This window comes from Bacillus rossius, chromosome 7 (genome assembly GCF_032445375.1).
Source record: "Bacillus rossius redtenbacheri isolate Brsri chromosome 7, Brsri_v3, whole genome shotgun sequence".
Lineage (NCBI taxonomy): Eukaryota > Metazoa > Arthropoda > Insecta > Phasmatodea > Bacillidae > Bacillus > Bacillus rossius.
Window position 1 is genome coordinate 58,628,208 of NC_086335.1, and position 24,259 is coordinate 58,652,466.

General features: G+C 42.4%; 1 protein-coding gene across 3 annotated transcripts in view; it reads left to right on the plus strand.

Annotated features, from left to right (window-relative positions):
• LOC134534122 (uncharacterized) overlaps window positions 1-24,259 on the plus strand; it is a 259,877-nt gene that overhangs the window by 136,248 nt on the left and 99,370 nt on the right. For all 3 annotated transcript variants that reach the window (XM_063372209.1, XM_063372201.1, XM_063372202.1), the window contains exons 4-5: window positions 14,907-15,093; window positions 17,608-17,767. In XM_063372209.1, the coding sequence (XP_063228279.1) occupies window positions 14,907-15,093; window positions 17,608-17,767 (347 nt within the window). The remainder of the gene's footprint in view (window positions 1-14,906; window positions 15,094-17,607; window positions 17,768-24,259) is intronic.

Sequence of the window (24,259 nt, forward strand, 5' to 3'; positions counted from 1 at the left end):
GTGAAGATTGTAAAGTTGAGGGGTATTTTAAATTTTAAATTTAGTTTTTTATGTTAGTTGTTGTGACAGATTATTTAAGATTTCAAAGGGGAGGGTGAAGTGGTTATATATTCCCGTAATCCATTTCTCCTCCTCGTGTACGCCCTTCGGCCGCGGAGGTTTTTTGTGAAGTTAATAACCGTGAGAGAAATTAAGCCAGAAAAAATACAGAGATGAGTAAAAAAGTAAAAAAAAAACTGTCAAATAGTACTATGATAGTTTCTGTTTAGGTTGCCAGATCCTGCATGCAGTTTTTTCTTGAATATTAAGATTTCGGTATATACCTATATATATTTTCTAAGTTATTATTATTATTTTTTGTCATTTCTCCAAACAATGTTAGCTCATGTCAATCTTTGTTTTGAACCTCGTTGTAAATAAAATGTAATTCCCGATTCAAGTGTTATTCGTGAAGTTTTTTTTTAAGTTTAGTTTTCTGTGTAAATTTTCTTGGAAAAATGCACAAACAAAAATTTTACTCTCGCAGTTTACTTAATCTGCTGTCGTTACAATTCACAAGAACGTTGGTTATCACTATTTGCACCCGAGGACTTAAATTCCATAACCTAGTGATGCAATTGTTGACACGCCATAGAACGACACTGTCCGTGGTTCATATGGGATGGTGCTATGACCGGTATTCCAAGACATAAAAATAAGGGTTCAGTTGTTGAATATGCTGCACCTGTACCCTAACCGTATTCCTCGGGCACGATAGAACACGGCCAGTCCCTTGTTTTTAGGGAACGGATTTTGGTGTCATATGCGTTGCCGATCTGTTGCCCAAATTGCGCGCATGCGCAGAGCTCACTTCTTTTTTTTTTGTGATTTCGTTGAGATGGCGAACCCGCGTGTGGTGCTATTAACTCGTATATATTCAATTTCGTGAACATTGGGGGGGTGGGGGGGGGGGGGGTTACGCACCAAACGTATTGGTGTGCTAAATGAAAACTTTACAAGAACGAAACCATTCTGGAATACATTTCGTACACTTTAACGGCAATGACAATAAATAATCGCAACTTAAAAAAAACAGTACATACTTGAGAAAAAATTTTTTTTTTGTGCGATGGTGCTGATATCTCTAGTATTTAACAGTTGTATCGATGGATGCGAAAAAGTCCGCTATAAAATGCGTTGGAACCAGTTTTCCTAGCCTCGCGCAGGGCACCGGCGTGTTAAAAAAAGGTTGCCGATTTTGTTACCTTATATTGTGATTCGAGTTTTTGGATACGTTCGGGGGAAACGGCCCGCGAGTTTAAGGTTACGTTGTTTGTGTCCCAACGTGACAGTGTTTTCTTCGCTACCTTACCCGGACGTCTTGGAATACCGACCTAAATGACTCGGGGTCTCTCGCAGTCGGGAGGATTCATTCGGACGAGGCCAGATAGCGGCCGGCCGAAAGGAGGCGAGGTCTCCCAGACATCCTTCCCCCCCACATGTCCCCCACCCCGATGACTCCATCCGCCCCGCGGGCTCTTTGTCCCCTCGGAGGTCCTTGGAGAGCCCCGGGCGTCGTGTGGCTGATAGCGGCGGGACTTCCAGGCTCGCCAACTGCCTATCTGCAGTTTCTCTTTTGTTGTTCGACAGCAACTGTCCAAGAGCGGACCATGTACTCACACGTGTCATGCAGGGGTGATTCAGTCTGGGGTGGACTCAGAGAGGGGGGCAGGGGAAGGGAACACCACTGTTATGTCACAAATTGATTCGATATAAGTACGACATTTTTTACGCTGTAAAGTTATATCCCTTATTTTCATTCACACAAAATAATGGGTTCTTGAACTGTATGAAATAATATTTCATGCCATTTTTGTCTATAAATTTATTTTTAGTGAAAAAAAAAAGCCCATTTGGAATAATGACACACAAATATGAAATTGTTACTTGAATTAGTACCCGTAAATATAAAAAAATCTAACCCTTTTTTTTTGAGGGGGAATAGGGAATTTCCCCTCGTACTCCTCCTCCTCCAAGGTATCTTCGAACTGAAGCACGACATACATCACATCAGCTCTAAGGGTGCACCAGCATGCACGTGTTGGCTAAAAACACCCCAACATAAATAACTACTAGTGTTAATTTTCGAGTCAGTTTTTTTTATAAAAGAGGCTGCCTAGTAAGGGAACGACGCCTCGGCCATAGGCATCATGGACTTCCAATACGCTATGCGTGTAGCATAAGCACAGGCGCTGGATTAACATCTCCGGGAAAATATTTTTTTTTGGGAGGGGGGACGAAAAGGGCTTCATTTTGGTTGATTTAATGAAACGTGAGTCAACAATTACAGCAAAATGTAAAAAATTACGATTTTCGACTGGTTTAATTTTCAGACGGCGAACTTCTATACAGAGGGGCTAAATAAACTGGTAGAGCGTTGGAACTGAATGAAAATGTGATGTAGATATGCAGTAAACTTAAACGTTCAATAAAATCTTTCTTTACATGAGTTTATATTTTTTTAGAGACCAAATGGTGCTTACTTTCTGGACACGCCTCGTATTATATGGTACAATTAAAAAAATATATATATTTAAACTTATTATGGTTAAGTATTATATATAAAACAATATATTTAATGCTAACACGTCGGGTAGTATCATCGTGTCAACAGTGGTCACCATATACTCTGTCCTGTAAACTAAGCGTGGAACACACTATAGGAGAGGAAACGAGACACGAGGACAGACTGGAAAGTGCGAGGCGAAATGCGTAAAATCCGTTGCAAAATGCATTTCTTTCCCTCGCTGAGCCGCATTTTCTGCCGCCAGCTGTCGATGAAAAGACCGTCTGCTTCACAAAGGGAGAAAGCTGATGGATCGAGTGCGAGCGTGGCTGATACGCGACCGTGGCTTGCGTTATCTTGCACGTCAGGAACTAGTCATAACTGACTGACATGTTTACAGCGAAAATACTTAGCAATTTTCCAGTCCAAGTTGCATAATGGCACGTTTGATACGAGTGTAGCTGTGTACGTGACAATATTTCCGTCCAGCTTGTGCCCTTACAAATATATTTGAAGTGAAAACTTCTTTATCAGCGTTGAGCGATTTTTGGATGGGTAAAATCTTGTGAGTTCGCATCACCGACATGCTGTAGTAGCAGTAAGTGAAGTTAATTTGACCACGTGAATACATGACCTAGGTCTCACATCACTGGTAAGTCATAGCTAGGTAATGAATTTTTACGTAATTTTTACATACCACCGACATCTGTTGTGACTAAAAAATGATGTAAGGATAAATGATATCATGCTGACATCGTACTGATATAATACCAAAATAATTTTCTTACGTACATTTGACGTAGAAAGGATGTCATATTACACATTTAAAAACTAAGTTTTAAGTTTTCACTTCTGTTGACAGTCCCCATGACTGGCTATTTTTTTTTTAACCTGAAAACGATTTTACTTTTTGGAATACAGTGATAACTAGATTGATCTCAATATTGTGTTTAGTGTCAGCGTAACATATATAAATGTTTAAGAAACAACCTAAAGTAGTACATTTTTTATGAACAGCAAGAATTAAGTCTTTTCTGCATTCGCGTTAGCACACGGTAATTATAAATAAATATTTAAGCTGTAACGAAACTTGGTGTTCTAATAATTTCCTTTTTTTCTGTGCAAAATGTTTCGCCTAAAAATATGTGTATCGGCTCATTATCGCTTTGCCAAGAGTAAAATGCAAAGTCTGCGTTTTACGTCGGTACGCTAGCGGATCCCGAAGCTCGTGAAATAAAGTATTTCCCTTCCCCTCCACCGTTAAATGCCATTTTATCCCTTTTAAATTTAACTATTTCACAAACGAGACCACAGACTCTATTTGGTAGCTATATAATACCCATCTGTGGAAAACCAGACAAGAATTTATAAATAGAGACCATGACACACTCGGGTAAAATCTTTAACTATATATTATATTTGCTCTACTTTTTTACAAATAAATTTCTGGCGACAAAATTTATTATAAAACACAAAATGCAATGCTTCTACTGTGGAATATCTTTAAGTGGACTTAATGAAATAACTAATGTTTGGCGTATTCTTGGATTACCAGATTGAAAACTATCATTTATGAATTCATAAAGTCGTTTTAAGTAGCAAAATAAGGCAGTTAAAATCATGTATAAAAACTTAGTCATACCAACAAATTATTCGTTCAAAATACGCAGCCCAATATTCAAGCAGCAGTGAATACTAAATTATCTGCTAGCTAATCGTCCTCATGGCCTTATTTTTATTGGCTAGTGACATCATTTCTTCCTTTCAGTTCGAGTTTATGTTGCAAAGGGAATTGTAAACGTCGTGACAGACGTCAATCGTAAACATACTGGTATATATACATTTACTCAATAGGAAACGGCGGGGTTTGGTGACGCAAGTATGAACAGATGAACAATTTCTAAATGTGTTTTTGGACGGCTTGACTTACATCTATTTTGGGATTCGGGAACATGTGGGCACATCTTGTACGCCGTATCCATTCAGCGATCTTGCGATTCTTTTAAAAAAAATCGTTCTGACGTGATTAAAACGTTTTTTCTTTCATAACATTAACTATATTTAGTTCGTCAGTGAAATGCACAAAATCTAGTTAACTTTGAACTTTACAACTACAAAAATATGTACCTGTAGTGAGATAAAAATTTATTTGAAATAAAGGTGGTTTTATTTTCTTCGTCACAATGTTTCGTTAATCACACATTAATTTGTGATTGAAGGTTTTTACCGAACACGAACATAAGGGCTCCGCCTGCCTGGGAAAACGTACCAGCATCTGGAGGAGCGTATGACACTCATACAACGATGAGGCTCTTAAAAAAAAAAAAAAACTTTTTTTAGCGACAAACCGGATGAAGACAAGGTACGACCTGAAGGCTAACTCGACCAGATTTCAGGAAGGCGATTTGGCGTGGCTGTGCAACTCTAAAGAAATGAAAGGCGCATGCCCTTAACTTCAAGCGGAGTGGGAAGGCCTGTATGAAGTGTTGAAACAACTAAATGATGTGGTACACCGCATCCAGAGAGGAAAGAGATGACGAATGAAAGTGGTGGTGCATTTGGACCGACTGAGGGAATATGCTGGAAGAGATGTGTTGTGTGTTAAGGACGGACATGCTTAAGGAGGGGGACATTGTTACGAGACTGCAGCGAGAAGAACGTCAACCAGCCCGCGAGTGGAACGAGGTCTATTATCTTATAATTCGACTATAGCAACGGCACCACGCTGCACCCTCCCCCGGCCCATACCTTCCTCTGCGCTCTCTCGATGAGATCGGAGGATTCTCTGCGGCTCTGCATGTTTCCGCACGTTCCCAGAACCCCCGTCTGCGTGAAGTGGCGTAACTAGAACGCCATTGTTCTGTGAGCTTCGGGTGTCATGTCGACCTTGAGGACGTGGCACTTCGAAGTGGTGCGAGACCATTCCAGAAGGGGACTGATGGGGTATAAAAAGAGCGACGCCAACCTCTGACTCCTTGGTGAGCGAAGGAGGACGTCGAGTGATGGGCCTCGTGCGGGAAGACTGGTTGCATCGGGAACCGAAGCATCTGGGAGTGCGACGTACGAGTGAGAAGTGCGAGGCAATGTGCGAGGTAAGAGACGAGCAGTAGAGAGAGCTACTGTCGAGCCAAGCTCCAGTTGCGAGAGTCAATTGTGGATCTTATGAAAGAGCGATTCGATGGCACGCATACTCTAAGCTGTTCTTCGCCGGTATAATACTTCTCATGCTTTAGTTTGGCAGAGTAATTAATATGAAATAATATTGTTACGTGTGGAAAAACACGTTCGAAAAGAATAGCCGTGTTAATTAACTACAGTTTTATTTATAACATTCACACTATAAAGTTATAATTGTCTGTCCACAAAAGTATCGTGTTCGAGATTTATTACACTGTAAAAACTTATGGATGTCCTCTTGGTCCGCTGTCATTGGACCCCTCCTGCAAGGTTAATCCCAGCATGTCTAAGACATATAGGTTTCGGTCTGAGACGCACTTAAGTCTCTCCCTAACCAAAAGACACTTAGTTTTAGTTAGGTTATGAAAAAAAAATTTGAAATGTTACTCTCATCGCACCCAAGGAAGTTTCACGTAAAGTATTTGCAGTGTATTGAACTTTTATCGGGCGTTGCGTTGCTCGCGAAGCTTGCGCCCTGCCACAGCCGGGCGGCAGCGAGGAAGGGCGAACAACGCCCGTGGCTCCGAGAGCGGCCAATCAGCGGCGCGGGCCCACGGGTCGGCTCTCTTCAGGCGCAAAGACGGTCGCGGGTGGTCGGGGCGCGAGCGAGATTTGTTTTCGCGGCACTTGAACCGCGCCGATCGTTTCGTAACACCCGCCTCCTCGTTACACCCCCTTCGCCCCTCGAACTGATTTCTCTTCCCTCCCCTCTTCGCGTGTTCTTACAAACCTCTTCCACCCCTCCTACCTTTACCACCTTCTTCTAGGTGAGCCTGCGATTCACTGACCCACCGGTCAGTCCCGAACATGGGAGTCGGCAATTGCGAGGAGACGGCGTGCTTGTCGACGTAATTGAAGTAAAAAAAAAAAATAATGCTCCAACGTGGATTATTCGGGCGTTCGACTCGGGGTCAGTGGATCTCGGGTTTTCTCCTCCCACCTCTGCGGTCGACGACCCCAGGAGGTGCGCCGGGCGTCTGTGAGCGCGAACCAGTCGAGCGAAGCTGCAGAGCGAGCCTTGCGCGCTCTTCCACTTTTCCTTTCTCCTTGCGCCGCGCGGTTCTGGAACCACAATAAACTCGATAACCGGAAGCATAATATTGAAGGTAAACTAACCTAGTGTTTCTCACAAACAAATGTCCAATATGTGCACCTTTAGTTTGGCCAGTTTTTCTCATATTGTCGTATTACGATATTTGGTGAAAGTCCATTGGTGAACATGCAGTTAGAAAATCGCCAGGAGACGGCATGCTGTGACACAGTTGAAGTCACTTTTTTCAACCTCGCCATCGCCACACGCCCAAAAACAGTGCGGGAATGGTGCTTGACAGTGTCAGATGATGGTTACTAAGTATGAATTAGAATCTCCATAGTTAAAAACAAGTCATTTTCACGGAGAGAGAAAAAAAAAGTAATTTAAAACTGTTTCCACGATGTTGTTTTGGACGTTCGTTGTTTCCAATGCTTCGGGCGTCTAACTAACAAACATGGCGCAACAATTAGACGAAGTTTTAAACGGCTTCACACACACACACTTACAAACATATTCTCGAGGCTCCGTATCGCACTTTGAGTTAAGTCATTCCGTTTTTGTTGTCATCACTGTTAATTAAAGGATTTTCCTGTAAATTCATATCCCAGTAGTTGTCTTTGCACTTCTTGTCGATGGGTCGCAGTCCCGACTGATGAGTCCAGACTGATCGTGTTGGAAAGGGGGGGGGGGGGGGGGGGGCCTTAACTCCGCGACACCGAGCGGGAAGCCTTACAACTCACGTAGTTTCGGTTCCCGGCAAGAATTTCCGAAGATTTCCGAAGTTTTGCGTTTTGGTATTAACGCCACTTCAGCCGCTAAATCAGAAGTTTCCAATTAAAACAAGCATGTTGTGACTGACCTAACCTAACCTAACCTAACCCTTCGATTTTTTTTAAATTTCAATTTTTGAGAGAAATCTGAAGTTGCACGAACGTGGTAGGGAACCGAAACTACGTGAGTTGTAGGCTTCCCACACCGAGCAGTGGGTTCCTCGGGAGCCGCGGGAGTCGGGTCGAAGTTGGCGCGGCCGCCGCGGGGCGCGCCCTGGTCGCCCGAGGAGGTCGTGCGAGCTGCTTGAGACCCGCCGCGGGCGGATTCACGGTGCGCGAGCAGCGCTGGGAAGCCAGGCAGGCGGAGGACGCAGTCGGCCGCCGACCAGGGACTGCCGCGGCGAGGTCTTCAGGTAACGTCTGCCCGCCGCGCGCTCCTTCAGCCGGGATCAAGCAATCGCTCGCTCGCTCGCACGAAAATTGCTTGTTTTGGGCATTTCCTACCATTGTCCAGCAATCTCCTACCAACATTAGATTATTCATCAATAATAATAATAACTTTTATTTGCATCGACATAACTTTTTCAGGTGGTCCAGGAGCGTACGCAGAATTTAATTTGGCGTTTGGGGAATTTGCTAATTTGCTTTCAAATTATTTACGTTTGTTGCTGGGAATTGTGTTTTTTTTAAAGGATCTCGAAGGGGAAGGGGATTGTTAATCCCTCCCTTCCTCGTTTCCCCCCTCCCCCCTTTTTTTATGCGTATTCCGCTGCAGGGTTATGCTAATATTCGAACAGTTATTTTCGCTTGTCGCCAAGCCAGCAGTTGGCAATCGTGTGGAAAGAGCAGACTCGGGAGATCTGTTCGACAGAGGCCTCGCCTCGCTCACCGGCGCGGTTGGAGAAGTGCATCAGCTACGAGGGCCCTCGATAGTTGCTCGGGGTGTTTGTGGGTGGAGGGTGATGGTGGAGGGAGGGGGAGGCTAATGGCCACACGGTGCCTGCCTATCAGGCCCGCGGTGTTATCTCTCGTCAGATAACCGACGAGCCTGCAGTCCGCCTCGCAGCCTGGCGCGGTCCTTACCCGCGGCTTCTTCGCCTGCGGTGAGTTGCCCGATGGCCTGTAGCAGCGCTGTCGAGGGTCTGTGTGCTGTGTGCCGTGTGTGCTCTGGGTGTGGGCGAGACCGGAGTGCTTCTCGCGCCTGCTCTCTCTGTGGACACTCCTTCTGTACCGGGTGTGCCGGACCCTCCGTGCTTTCACAGCAGATTCCTTTCCAACACCACGAGAAATATACTGTAACTTTGGTACAACTCATGGCGATGGTCATTTTTGCGTATACGAAATACGTTTTTCTTCTCTCTCGAGAAAATAATTAAATATTAACTGATTTCTCATTCAGTCATAATTTTATTTTAAAACCTTGTAAAAGATAATCGATCGTTTCGATGATTGGACCTTTTTTTTATTATGCTTATTAATGTGCGCAGTTAAAACTGGAAAGTTTCTTTTTTTTTTTTTACAAACAACTTTAACGTTTGGAGGTACTGGGACCACACGGAGCATTCCAATACGTGTAATCTTTTACATAAATAATTCCGTTCCATTTGAAAAAAATAAAAAATTAAATTACCGCGTGTTGGTGTAAGCTGGTTTCTTCGTTAACTATCGTGGTTACGGAAAATAATCGTGTATCGCTGTCTGCATTCGGTAAGTTATCTCGAAATTTGTGATCTCTGATCGAACACGCTATGGTCGAACAATGATGGTGCCGCGACCTTCACGATAACGGAGTTGCGTGTTTAGCTAACAGAACTGCACGGGCAATATTTTTGCTCTGTTGTGTTTTATAAAGCATTTGCACTTTAGGCATTTTCGTGCGTTTTGACTGGGTTCACAATAATAAAACTTGAGCGAGTGCATGCTCACGACCTGTGCGAATTCGGCTCACAATAGAATTCTTATGTATTAGCGTTAGCCAATGAAAGTTCACTATTAAAATAACCTCTGGTGGCAGTGTAAGTAAATGAATATATTAATTATGTTTTTCCCGTGACAGCTATCCAGCAGCCTGTAAACGCTATTTTTCTACTCAAAAATTGTATTATGTTATGGTCTTTTAGTAAACAACATTTAAGGAACATAAAAAATCAATTAGTAATTTTTCATATTTATTTATTACGAATCACTTACCTAGAAAAAAATATTATGGTAGTTTTTTAAAAGAAAAATTATCTGGGCGAATTGATATATTGATAATTTCCTAACACCATATAATAAATAAATATGAACAGTTTCCAACTCCCATCAAAATTGCAACTTTCTCATGGCTGTTGCGCCATGCGTCTGTTCAATCAGTGGTTCAATCATTTATTCATTTATCAAAGCATCAGCTTATCAGTTTTTTTCCGAATCTAATCAAGCAGGCACTATTAAAAAAGAAATGCACTGTAAGAAAATGTGACAACAGATAGGTACATGCACAGACACAATGCATACCTACAATAAATTTAAAAAAAAAACTAACAATATATGCATATATATTGTATTTTACTAATTAATGGATTAATAGCCTTAAAAACATTTATGTGAAATTATTGAAACAGATTCTGAAAATCAACTTATTTATTACTATTACTCTTACTTCGTGCTGTGAATTAAAAATAAAAACTTTCTGCCAGTCTTCGTTTAACGTAATGAAAGAACTTTGTGAGGGGTTTGAAAATAGTTCAACCGTATGCAACGGTTGTTTAGCTTGCGGAATGAGATCACAATTGGCAGTGTTTGCATAAGTTTTCATTGTAGTGTCGGTCGAAGGCTTTGTTTTATCAGCGTAGATAACTATTATCGACCATTGTAATGATTCAGCTGTTCGTTGTGTTTTGAATCGGATGCCGAACTCTCTTGCCGGCTAAGTTCTTTGTTCGGAGTTCTCTGTAAGCATTCAGATAAGTAGATAGAATCACTCTTATGTTATCTTAAGTCCTCAAGCTTTTTTTTTATTCTGTGACTGTCACACTGATAACCAGCAAGTACGTTGCAAAACTTAACGAATACGCGAAGTATTGTACGTTCATACGTAATGTGGCCTTAAAAAAGGGCACGCAAATTTTCTTATGTATATTCATGTAGCGTGTTCACAAGTAGTTTAACCCCAGATAACTTGGCTGGTGATCCCTCAACAAATAGTAATCGAAAATTATGTACAATCCACACAAAAACATTGCCTCAGTTTTTCCTGTGAAAGTGAAGGCGGAAAACTGTTTCGTTCTTTGTATTATTCGCGCGATGGGGAAGCTAGGTTTAAAATCATTTTTATGGACGTACGCCACACTCAGGTTCGTCGCAAAAATCATAAAATCTCTTCTATTTTTATTGGTGAGATCGTGGTCCGTCCAAGATATACTATTTTAGGGTCATTCATTGACATAAAAACTTTTATATTTATCGAAAAACAAATTGCAACAGGCGATATATTTTGTACAGATTTTCAGTAGTATGCGCTGATGTGTGTTGTTACGAGTTTATACCATCCAGAGAAACTGTATTTGAAACTAACATTTTTTTTAACGTAGGTTAGTTTTTTTTAGTGTAAAGTTTGTGAAAAAAGTCTAACTTTCGCGTTTACTTCAGCAGGAAATTACCAGCGTAGTCTCCTCGAGATTTCACGCCGTTTGCTTTACGACAATAATTTTAAAAAAATTCAGCAAAGTTGGTGAATGTTTTCGGTCAGATGCCTGATTAAAATTTGATTCCTCTCTCACTTCATAATTATTCATCAGTAAGGTAGCTTTATGCGAACAATCGCCATTCTTGGAGACTACCAAGAGGATATAGTACCTAATTATTAGACACCCGGAAATTTCGCGAGTTCATCTAGCGTCAAGCTAACCTTCAAAGCCTTATGTTTCTTCCAACCAACGTTTGCTTCTACATTGGCTGATTTCTTAGCGAACAAAATATAATTTTTTTTTTTATCTTGTTAATCGGCTCTCTCTGATTCGCTTACTTCTCTCATAACTGTACGTCGTTGGCCCAAGGTCGCAGAGGGGTGTGTCCAAATAACTGCTGCCCAATCACGAACAGCGCATGAATATGAATGTTTGCATTCTAGCTTGCGACCAAATGAATCCGCGAAATTTCCGTACCTCTACTAATTATTTATATCAGCAAGCGATCTGGAGGCTGCAGACCTTCGATCGTTTCTCTACGCCATTGCCTTTCTCCCCGCAGGGTTGGAAGGAAGCGGACACACGCGAACTGCTCTCGCAGATGTTTTTTTTACCTGCCTTTCGACTCGCTTTGGTTTCCGAGCATCGACGCCTGCCCGAGATGGACGCATGCGAACTGGCATGGGCGCATCGAACCAAGAGGACCCTCGCGATAGGGGCTGTGACACGGCGCGGAAAAAAAATCGATGTCGAACGCGGAAGCGATATCGACATGAGTTCTGCGTTTAAGTTTCGACGACAGGTAGTTGGAGCGAGAGAAGAAAAAATGGTGGGGGGGGAGGGGGGGGGGGGCGTGTGTTTTTCCAGCGGAATCTGCGGCACAATGTTTTTTGCGCGTCCGTCTAGTCAGGAGTGTAACTGTGTGATATCTGAGCGGTAACCAAAACCCTAGATAACGGAGAAATTAAGGTAAAGGTGTAATGAAAAGGCCCTTGGGTGCTAGGATAAGAGACTATGCTCTAAAAATCGGGAGTTTCATATCTAAAAATGATCATGAAAAACACGTGCTTTAGCCGTTTTCACTCTCCTAAAAATTACAGTTTAAAAACGAAATACGGAAACCCATACGCCCTCAGTGCGTTCTTAAATGCTTTTCGTAAACAGACCCCACTCGGATATCTTGAACAGTTTTCAAACCGCGTGGTATCTTCTGAAGCTCTTCGCACCGTGAGAGTATGCCCGGGTAGGCGGGGCTTACGTCCCATGTCGCCTCGCTAGGTTGGTCTAGGACTACAGTGTTACAAATTACAGTCAATTTACGGACTTTTCAACGAGTAGTGCGTCTAAAATAAACGAAGAGGTCTCCGTATTGCCTGGTAACTAGAATTTCGCATAAACTACGATGGATCCTGGCTCCCGAATCACGTATCACTTTATAAACAAGGTTAAAAAAAACACGTGGCAAGAAGAAGCCAAATTTTGTTGTGGACTTGAAAGGTTTTTGAAGGTTTAGTTAATGTTCTTAAGATGATCCTTATGAGTTCATGTTTGACGAAAGATAACTCAGGACCTGTAAATTTACGAAGTAATCCGTAAAATAACGAATATCCCTGGATAATTTGTAGCCAGTGTTTTTTCGTAAATTTGAGGTGAAAATATTTTTAACAGTGGATATGCATTCAGCAAGCGTAAAACTTTATAATATTTAAATCGTTTTCCTTACACCATAATTTTGGCGTTATTACTACGTTCATTATTCCAGTTCCACAGTTGCAATAGCCTCCAGAGGGAGATGGGTTATAATTCCAAGGTGGGCCCTTACCCCCTTCCTTTTTCGGGGATATACTCCCATGATGAAATTGAATGCCAAGAAAATGCCCAATTCGACGTGTTGACATCGACGTTGTGATTGGTCGTTAACAAGTTCGGCGTCACCCCGACTCTGCAGACTTCCTGTGCAGGGGCCGTGGTAGTCGAGTGGTCAGATTATGTGGGTGACGTGACGGACGTTGCTGTGAGCCGGTGGTGATTGAAAAATTTCGTCGCCCACTGGATAAGCACATTTCGTCATTTCTCTTCAGACCCTGAGATTACGCGACACACATTGTCCACTTTCGAGCAGAAAAAATCGTCAGAAGATCATTGAAATCTTTATAATAAAAACTAATTTCCCTTATTTTTGCAGCGTCCATTTTTTGTTTCACCAGTGCACATGGAGCGTGATCGAGGCAATTAAAGAACTTTGGTTCGTTCGATTAGAAAAACACGAGAACTTCGTTATCGTGAAGGTCGCGGCACCATTGTTAGGCAATATCGTGTTCGATTAGAAATGACAATTTAAGATCTCCTGCACAAATGTACGATTATTTTTGTATCGACGATAGTTTACAAAGAAACCAATACACAATATTTTTGTAACTTTTTTTGTAAATAAAACATACATATTCATTAAAAATTGCAGATCTTTTTAAATTTGTACATTTATATGAAAACTGTGTCACAAAAAAAATAGTAATGCCGTAAAATTGCATTGCGTTAAAAAATTTCTGACAAAAAGTGGAGTTATTTTTAAATGTTACAACGCTAATTTCGCAAATTCAAACAAAATTACATTGTTAAATAGGTATGATATAGTTTAGAATTTTCAGTTGGTGGCATGTTTTGATGTATTCGAAGTCACTTGCTAAGTCACTAACTCGCTGCCCTATTGCAACATTAAAAAAAAACATTGCGTAAATGATGCTGGACAATATATGTCGTTAAATACAGTTGGTGTTGTGAAATACAGTTGGTATCGTGAAATACAGTCCTTCAAAACTGTTTCCACAATGTTTTAGGTGTCTTTCAAACATGGCGTAGACGATGTACTGGACATAAAGCCCCTGGAAGTATGGGTATGCGCAATGTTAATAATTAAAGTCAGAATGAGAATTTTCTCCTTACTAACCCCCTTCAATCTTTCTCATCTGGATTGCAAGATATCTTTTGGTAATAATGAAGTTTAAACGCTAATTCCGTGCTTATGTGGTGTTAACATACGTGTATAACAATACTTACTTATGGTGAAATTTGTTCCATTCTTCCTCGCGAGTTCTTTTCAAGCTGTTAAACAAGTTTCTATACAAGAACGATATGTTTTGCTGATCATTTCACTTCAACTTCAGAACAGACACCCGTTCCATACACGAATACCTCCATAACTGCACATACGAGGTGCGTTCCAAAAGTAATTAGAGTGATTGTCAAAATTGCGCATTTATTGAAATAAAAATACAATTCAGTGTTATATCCTTCAAAGTAATATTCGTGAGAAGCCATACAGCTTTTCAATCAATTTTTGCACTCTCCAAAGCAATGGACAAAGTTGTTTTCTGTAAGTCTGCTGAGAGAGTGTTCGTCACAAGTTTGTTGAATGTTTTTTTTTGATTATGCCAAAATGAGCCCCCCTTGAGATGCAGTTTCAGCTTGGGGAAAAGGGGAAAAAAAAATTCGCAGTAGGATGGCTGGGGAAGTGTCGGTACGTTTTTGTTAGAGACAAACGAAATTCGCGTATGGACAGGGCAGTGAGGCAGGGCGCGCTGTAGTGATTAAGGACCCTTGAAGAAGCGATCTCCGGCCTCATCCTCGAAACTCTCTGCCGCAATCGTTCAAGGATTTCTCGGTCCGGCAAGCAGGGACCGCCGCCACTAGCGAGTGTGCCCGGCTGCCCGCAGAGAGCAAGCGGCGCCGCTTCCACCCGCTGCGAGGACTGCGCCGCATGTTCCGGAGGAAGGCGCGCCACTCGGGCTGCGAGCTGCCCGAGGCCGCCGACCCGCTGCGCCCCGAGGACGAGGCGGACCCGCACCGCAGCCGCTCCGCCAGCGAGCTGCTCGCCGCCGACGAGGCCGTCTGTCGCCGCAGGTCGGTCCCCAGCCCCTGACTAGAGCGAATGTGGAGGTGGTTGGAGCGAGTGTGGAGGTGATTGGAGCGAGTGTGGAGGTGGTTGGAGCGAGTAAGAGGTGGAGGGAGCGAGTGTGGAGGTGGGGGGAGCGAGTGTGGAGGTGATTGGAGCGATTGGGAAATGGAAGGAGCGAGTGGGAGGTAGTTGGAGCGAGTGGGAGGTGGTTGAAGCGAGTGTGGAGGTGGAGAGAGCGAGTGGTAGGTGAAGCAAGCGAGTTTGAGGAGGGAACGATTGGGAGACGTAGGTAGCGAGTGGGTGATAAAGAGAGCGAGTGAGAGATAAAGGAAGCGAGTTTGAGATGGGGGTGCCTCTCATTTTGGGCCATCTTTTATTCTTAAGTTAATACTGCTAAACATGTAGTCATTTAAAAATTTGTTTAACTTTCACAAAATGAAAAAAATAATTACATCGTATACTTTTTTTTTTTGCGTATTTAGGTGCCAAAGCTACATTTTTAACGTTTCTGGCCGTCCAAATAAAGGAAGGGGAAAAAAACAACTGAAAACAAGGTTTTAACTAACTGAAAACAAGGTTTTAACTGGCTATTTCTTAAAAAAATATATATTTTTTAATTTTACCTGGCGTTTAGAAATTCTCAAATTTTGTTAGGATTTTGACACCCAAGCAAAATAAAATACGTTTTTGTTATAGAAATACAAACATAATGAAGTAGTCATTAGCATTGCAATTACACCTTATAAGTTTCAGTCTGTAATCCATTAAATTCATCATATTTGTACGGCCCAGAAACGTTAAAAATATAACTTTGGCAGCTAATTATGCAAATAGTAGACGTATGCAATGTGTGTGTATTATAATTTATTTTCGTGAAAGTTAAACTATTTAAAAAGTCTACAAGTTATGTGATTAATTTACCCTCATAATAAAACTGTTCGAGGCAAAACGTCTGTACTTTGGATGAAATTATGAGAAAGAAAAAACTGTTGTAAATTGCTATTTACATTATTGATAAAAATTACAAAAAATATAGTTATTTAAAATGTTTGTCGTTTTGTCAGTTCCAGCATATTAAACTACTAAACGAATTTTAATGAGTTTTTTTTTTCATTAGAAAGGTCGTTGGCTAACTTTAAAAAAAAATTAGTCTACAATTACAGAATTCCACCCATGGTAAGAGGGAAGATAAATTTTTTTTTAAGGAAATTAATTAAATATAACAATTTTTTCCATATTGTTACCTCATAAGACATGAATGTTTACAATTAGAAACTAAATAGTTACTAAAAATAAAAATAGCCTATGCTTAACCACTTAACCAATACATAATTCTTAAACGGGTTTATTAATAATTAAAAATTTAATTCGTCCGTATCTTTAGTAAATATGTTTGTAATAGATGACCATTGGCGTAGCTGTGCTCATAAAGTTGAGGGGGGGGGGGGGGGGAGACAAATAATGATTTTGATGTCATGTAAACCCATTCCCCTCTTACTAAGACGGGGGGTCCGGCGGTCCTCCACCAGAAAATTTTGATTTTAAAAGTACAAAGTAGCACTTTTTAAGCAGTTTTTGTATCCAACCATTGGATACATCAATGTTAAAATTATTATTGTTTCCTTAAGATAAAATTTGATGAGTGAAGAAATTACAAATAAAGTTGGGCAGAATAATATTATAAAATAAAAATATCACGGTATAGAAAGTTAGGGGGGACAGTCCCCTCCAACCAAAAAGTTCAGGGGGACACGTTTCCCCTGTCCCCCCTGGTTCCTACGCCCCTGTAGATGACATACTTTTGTCCTGGTGGTAAGACGTGAGAAATGCCCTGGGAGGTGCAGGAGGCGAGGTGGTGCTGGTCGCAGGAGCGGCTCAGCGTGTCGCTGCTAGTGTGGACGTGTGCCGGTGACCCCTGGGAGGTGCAGGAGGTGTGGTGCTGGTCGCAGGAGCGGCTCAGCGTGTCGCTGCTAGTGTGGACGTGTGCCGGTGACCCCTGGGAGGTGCAGGAGGTGTGGTGCTGGTCGCAGGAGCGGCTCAGCGTGTCGCTGCTAGTGTGGACGTGTGCCGGTGACCCCTGGGAGGTGCAGGAGGTGTGGTGCTGGTCGCAGGAGCGGCTCAGCGTGTCGCTGCTAGTGTGGACGTGTGCCGGTGACCCCTGGGAGGTGCAGGAGGTGTGGTGCTGGTCGCAGGAGCGGCTCAGCGTGTCGCTGCTAGTGTGGACGTGTGCCGGTGACCCCTGGGAGGTGCAGGAGGTGTGGTGCTGGTCGCAGGAGCGGCTCAGCGTGTCGCTGCTAGTGTGGACGTGTGCCGGTGACCCCTGGGAGGTGCAGAAGGCGAGGTGGTGCTGGTCGCAGGAGCGGCTCAGCGTGTCGCTGCTAGTGTGGACGTGTGCCGGTGACCCCTGGGAGGTGCAGGAGGTGTGGTGCTGGTCGCAGGAGCGGCTCAGCGTGTCGCTGCTAGTGTGGACGTGTGCCGGTGACCCCTGGGAGGTGCAGGAGGTGTGGTGCTGGTCGCAGGAGCGGCTCGGGGCTGTACCCCGGCCACGCGGGGCTCAGCGTGTCGCACGACAGCGTGTTCACGGCCGAGCAGAGGTCCTGCTCCAGCCGCGAGGAGCTGCGCGCGGCGGGCAGCTCGTCCTCGCTGTCCGTCCAGCAGCTCGTGCTGCCCGGCGTCAAGGTGAGTCCGCCCTCCTCCGCCTGTCTGCGAGCTGGCAGGCAGGAAGCCACTAGACAGTAGGTCACTAGACAGTAGGTCACTAAACAGTAGGTCACTAGACAGTAGGTAACTAGACAGTAAGGCACTAGACCGAAATGCACTAGACAGAAAGTCACTAGACCGAATTCACTAGACAGTAAGTCACTAGACAGTAGGTCACTAGACAGTAAGGCACTAGACCGAAAGTTACTAGACCGAAAGTCACTAGACAGTAGGTCACTAGACAGTAGGTAACTAGACAGTAAGGCACTAGACCGAAATGCACTAGACAGAAAGTCACTAGACCGAATTCACTAGACAGTAAGTCACTAGACAGTAGGTCACTAGACAGTAAGGCACTAGACCGAAAGTTACTAGACCGAAAGTCACTAGACAGTAGGTCACTAGACAGTGTCACTAGACAGTAAGGCACTAGACCGAAAGTTACTAGACCGAAAGTCACTAGACAGTAGGTCACTAGACAGTAGGTCACTAGACAGAAAGGCACTAGACCGAAAGTCACTAGACCGAAAGTCACTAGACAGTAAGTCACTAGACAATAGGTCACTAGACAGTAAGGCACTAGACCGAAAGTTACTAGACCGAAAGTCACTAGACAGTAGGTCACTAGACGGTGTCACTAGACAGTAAGGCACTAGACCGAAATGTACTAGACAGAAATGCACTAGACAGAAAGTCACTAGACCGAAAGTAGTTTCTCCGAAATTCCTGTCGAATGTCTTTTCGATCTAGTGCATGCGTGTCTAGTGCCTGCCACCCGTTCCTTCTATAGTGTGAGAGTGTGCCCAGGGGTGTATCTGTGTCGGCGAGTCGGGATGGCAAGTGCGATGTTGGCCGGTGCTTTTAGCGCGACGTCGTTTCCGAACTGGCGGGTCGTGCGTTACATTACACGGCGGAGAACTGAAGATAAATGTGTAATGCAAGTCCTTTCAGTGCTTTCAAGAGTCTGTACCGTATGTTTCATGTTTTTAGCCATTTTTACTCTTTAAAAAAAATAAAAGTTCAGAAACTAAACAGGGCAACGAAATTATGCATCATCCCCCCCCCCCCCCCCCCCTTCAGCGTATACTTGAATGTTTTTCCGTAAACAGACACCACTTGGATATCTTGAGCACATTCGAAGTCGCTTGGTTTCTTCTGGATCTCTGCTCACAGGTAGGTGGAAGCCCTAATTGGTTGATTTTATTCATGCTAATGAGGTAAGATATTTTATGTAATCATTTACTTGTAAGTGCTTTTTGTATACAGCCAATATAATGTCAAAGTGTTGTAACAAAAATTTATTACGTTTTCACCATAAGCAAATTGATTATAATATAATATTGTATATGATGACTTAATATTTAGTTAACAACTAACTAGATATATACCAGTATAACCATGTGTATACGCAAACACTTTGTCTGAAACCGCTACAAATGTGACTTGTACCAAACACTTTCTAACAGATCAATATTAATACGTACTATATAATATATAATATTCTAATATAACAGATCTACTTGATAGTGATGCAATATACACGACTTCTCCGTAAATCGCATGAAAGTTTTCTGACGAGTGATTCGAAATCTTGTTCAGCCTCTCGAAAAAAAAAAAAAAATTTTCACCTTAGGATAAAAACATCGCGTTATCCGCTGATTTCCCGGGCTATGACTGGTCCCACGCGCATTGTGTCGTTCGCGAAGGGAAATTAATCAATCAGTAATTAAAACCATAGATCATTGGAATTCGTCCCGCTGAAGGGGGGAAGGAACTGTCGCGATAATTGACGGCTTGATTTACGAGGAGACTGTCCCGGTGTGATCAGAGAGAGAGAAAGAGAGAGAGAGAGAGAGAGAGAGAGAGAGAGAGAGAGAGAGAGAGAGAGAGAGCTGTCGCCGCGATATCGTAAGTCGTTTGCTAAACTTGGAAAAAAAATATATCAATCGTTTGTTCAGATTAAACATTAATTTTCATATACTCTTCACACTATCATGTTGCATAATTTACCTTGTTCGCTTGTATTGTTACAAAAAAAAAAGCTCCTAGATTACGTAAAAAAATGCATGGTATTATTAACTTTGCGATAGAGCATTCAGGCTGTTCAGCACGCATTATAATTCACTTTCGCATAGAATCTGTTCTCAACTGCTTACACTTAGGCGAAGCCTAGTGTATAGTTAGTAGATTTAACAAAACAAGTATTTAAACTTTGTCTAGTCCCAAAAAAAAAAATTTTACGCTGAAAAATTGTGTTGAATAATAAGTTAGTGGATTCCTTACCTCACCAACCTACCATAGCTGAGGATCACGATATGAGTCGAGATTTTAGTTCCAAGCGAGCTAGAGTCTGTTTCACGCTTAGAGTACAGAGTAAATGGCAAACATTGTTGCCAGATTGATGATACTCGGGTTGTTATAATTAAAAGTATTATTTTTTTTACCATCGTTGATCGTAATAAGTTTTAATTATCCCATTTCTTGATTTTTCTAAAACCACAAAATAGTTTCTACTGACAGTATTATTACAGTTGTGGTCATTCCAGTAGCAAAAGTAATTAAATGTTAAATACCAATCATTATTTCATAGGTTGAAACGATTTGTAACAGTTTGTCACTATTAATAACAAGGAAATCCATGAAAGTATGAGCAATGCTGAAAAGAGCCAAACTTCTTAAAATTAAATGATGTAAACAAATTGTTCACAAAAACAGCTGAAACCAAGATGGCGTCTTTCAATTACATCTCCATAGAAATTAAAATTTAAAAAAGTTGGAAATTATTAATTGATGCTCTTGATGAAACATACCAACAAAAAAAAATGTATTTCCACAATTCTCATCCCGAATTTTACCGTACAAAATACAATTTTCCCGATACATTAAACAAATTTTCATTGCATTCCAAAGTTGTGTCTGAAATTTTTGCGCTCTATGGCGTGCATCTGGCAACAGCGCGCACCGAAAAAAAAAAGTCAGCTATAACGAAGAGCCTATGATGTAAATTCTGTATTGCACAGACCCGAACAATCCCGAATATCTACCTTGGGCCAACTTCGTCAGTTTTTTTTGTTTATTACTTTACAAAATTGTGGATGGTTGGTTATGTTAGGTTAGTATAGCTACATTAAAAAATACTGATTTTTTTTTTAATTTTTCCCTAGCCTAAATTATTCTAAGTGTATAAGGGGAGGGTCCAGGTTAGGGCAGTACCTAAGTGTGTCTCAGGCCGAAGCCTATACACTCTACCATGCGGGTTTCGAACCATGCGGGACAAGGGCGCGTGCAATCGTGTGCGTGTTGGGGTTTACTGGCCAGCCATGGCAGCGATTGGCGCCATGACTGACGCCCCATTGGTCGCCTAGCTTAAAAATAAAAATACTGTCAAATCATTTTAATGCCGACGTTGGCCGAAGGTAGATATTCGGGCTTGTTCGGGTCTGTGCAATAATACAGAATGTACATCGTAGGCTTCCCAGCGATAACGGCAGAAATCGTGCGACGGGAAGAGAAAGTAAATGCACACTGCATCGTAGAAGAACGACCGCAGAGCTGAACAATGGAGGAGGAGAGGCGATGGCGAGAGGATGAATACCGAGAAGTGAAGGAGACGGATTCAAGGCGCGGAGATGTGGTACTGGGAGGGGAGACGGCTTCGGGCGTGGCCCGGGCGAGGCCAAGCGACGTGTTCAGTTCCAGGCGTGAACGCGCCATTTGCAAACCGCTCAACATTTAAAAGTAGCATTTAAGAACCACTGCACTCATCTGTACAAGTTTCATTCCATGTTTCCGTCTTCAACATGTTTTTTTTTTGGATTGTGATAAAAAAACAAACAAAAAAAAGTTTTCACGTACCTTTTTAAGTATGAAAAATTCTAAAACAAGTATTGTTAGTGGTATATTCCAGCATACACTTATAGGGTCACCGCTTTACAGGCGTATTACCGATGAGAAGAGACCTGCAAAATTCGCGGATTCATTCGGTGATAGGCTAGAATTCAAACACATATGCCTCTTAGATAATTTTGCTATTGGCTTACTGTTCATCTGGATGAATCTCAACCAGTTTTAAACCCTCAACCAAAGAAGGATCGAATCACAGATAAACCAGCTGAGACGACTTGCAAGTCGGCAGCCAATGAACTTGCGTTATTTGCCCGAGTGTACAGGGGTATGTGCAGTCTATCCTGAAGGCCATCGAAACTGCGAATTTTGCAGGTTGCTACCGATGAGAAGACTTGCACGCCAGTTCTGTGCCCTGGTGCGTAGAGGCGAAGAGGCGTATGGTGCGCGAGCCTGTGTCGCCCTTATACTTACATACACCGTGTCTGGAAACATTGGCTTCAATGCTTCGGCGGTCGCTTAAAATTTATTCTTTTTGGTAAAAAAATATATACATATACACTGTAAAAAAATACAAATATACATATCCACAAAAAACTTTAACAAATGAAATAAATATTTTTAATACATTGCATTAATCAAACTATTAAACTAACATTTATTTAAATCGGTTACGTTTCGTCATACCCAGATAGATGATAGCGCTTGCTTGTGTTTTTTTTAGTTTGAATTTGTTGGGCTTTTGTTAAATATCTTCTGTTTGAAGACAAGTTTCTCTCTCATGGTAGCCTGTATCACAACTTGCTGGCTGAGTGAATGGAATCTCATTCATAAGTATGAGCCCAGATGTCTAAGCGGGAAATATGTAGTCCACTGACTGCGCTGCACGAATTAGAATTGTTTAACACCGTTGTTGCAAGCTTACTGTAATGCAGGGCTGTGAAATGATAACAACATTGTTCACTGCAATATTTACTGGGCATCTTTGTGTGCAGTCACACGCAGAGCCTACAGACACACTCTCCCCTCGCGAGCTCTCCCGCTCCCGCTTCACGGCACCCCTCTGTCCGCTACCCTTCAAAACCGGTTTCAATCCTCCCCTGCCTGACCCTCTTCTGCCAGTACAGTCTGTCCATCACCATTATTGATACACAACATCAAACATTCTCCACCCCCTTGAAACCATTGGTTTCAAATTTAAAATGCTAAGTACACACACAATTTGTTGAGAACAAACTCACAAAAACTAGTCTGTAGGTAAAATCACAAGTTTCTGAACAGGTCGCTTCAAGATGCCACTGGAAGTTTTTACATTCACCACCCTGACTACACCATCAGTTCCAGGAAATGTCTCCTGGACAACTGCTAGTCGCCATCCAAGAGGAGGCATGTTGTCTTCCTTGACAAGGACCACCATTCCTGACTGAATGTTGGCATTCTTAGACTGCCATTTACTTCTTTGTTGTAGTGAGTTCAGATAGTCTTTAGACCAATGGGTCCACAACTGTTGAGATAACCTTTGAACATATTGCCACCTGGATAGCTGCTTCATTGGTAAGTCAGACACATCAGGCTCAGGAAAGGACATGAGTGGACAACCAATTAGGAAATGTCCAGGACTAAGGTAACTAGGGTCATTAGGGTCGTCGCACAACACTGTCAGTGGCCTGGAATTGAGACATGCCTCTATTTGAGCGAGCAATGTAGTCAGCTCTTCAAAGGTAAGAAGGGATTTTCCTGCCACCCTTCTCAAATGATGCTTCAATGATCGCACTCCAGCCTCCCATAGCCCACCAAAATGAGGGGAACTTGGGGGAATAAAGTGCCATGTGATACCCTCTGATGATGCAAACCCATGTAGCATTTGGCTGGATTCATCATTAAAGAAAAGTTTCCGAAGTTGTTGTAGTTCCTTGTTAGCACCAACAAAGTTGGTAGCATTGTCACTATAAAGATTTAACACCTTGCCTCGGCGAGCTATAAACCGCCGGAGTGCCGCAATAAAAGCCTCTGACGTAAGAGAACTGACCAGTTCTAAATGGATCGCTTTTGTTGCCAAGCAGACAAAAACAGCTATGTAGCACTTGACCACAGATTTGCTCCTGACACTACCAGATTTTACTGCCAGGGGTCCTGCATAGTCAATACCAGTGTTCAGAAATGCACGAGCAGGCCGAACCCTTGCTGCTGGTAATTGGCCCATCAGTTGTTGGGTAACAACTCCCTTCAGTTTTGAACATGTCACACACTTGTGGATGACAGAGCGCACATTTTGACGAATTTTTGGTATCCAGAACTCCTGGCGCAATGATGCTATCAAAAGTTGAGGCCCCGCATGTAGCAGACGTTTGTGTTCAGCTGTAATTATGAGTCTTGTAATGTGGTGTTTGGGTGGCAGGATAAGTTAGTGCTTGTTACCGAAAGGCAGCTCCGAATGATGTAAACGTCCACCCACACGTAAGCACCCCTTTGTGTCAATGAAGATATTCAAGTCCTTTAACTCACTTTTAGAGTTGACTACATTAATTTCCTTTAAATCATTTATTTCCTTTAGAAACTCCTCATGTTGTGCAATCTTGATGCAGGTTTGCAAAGATTTCTGTAACTCTTCAGCTGCCAAGAAGCCTG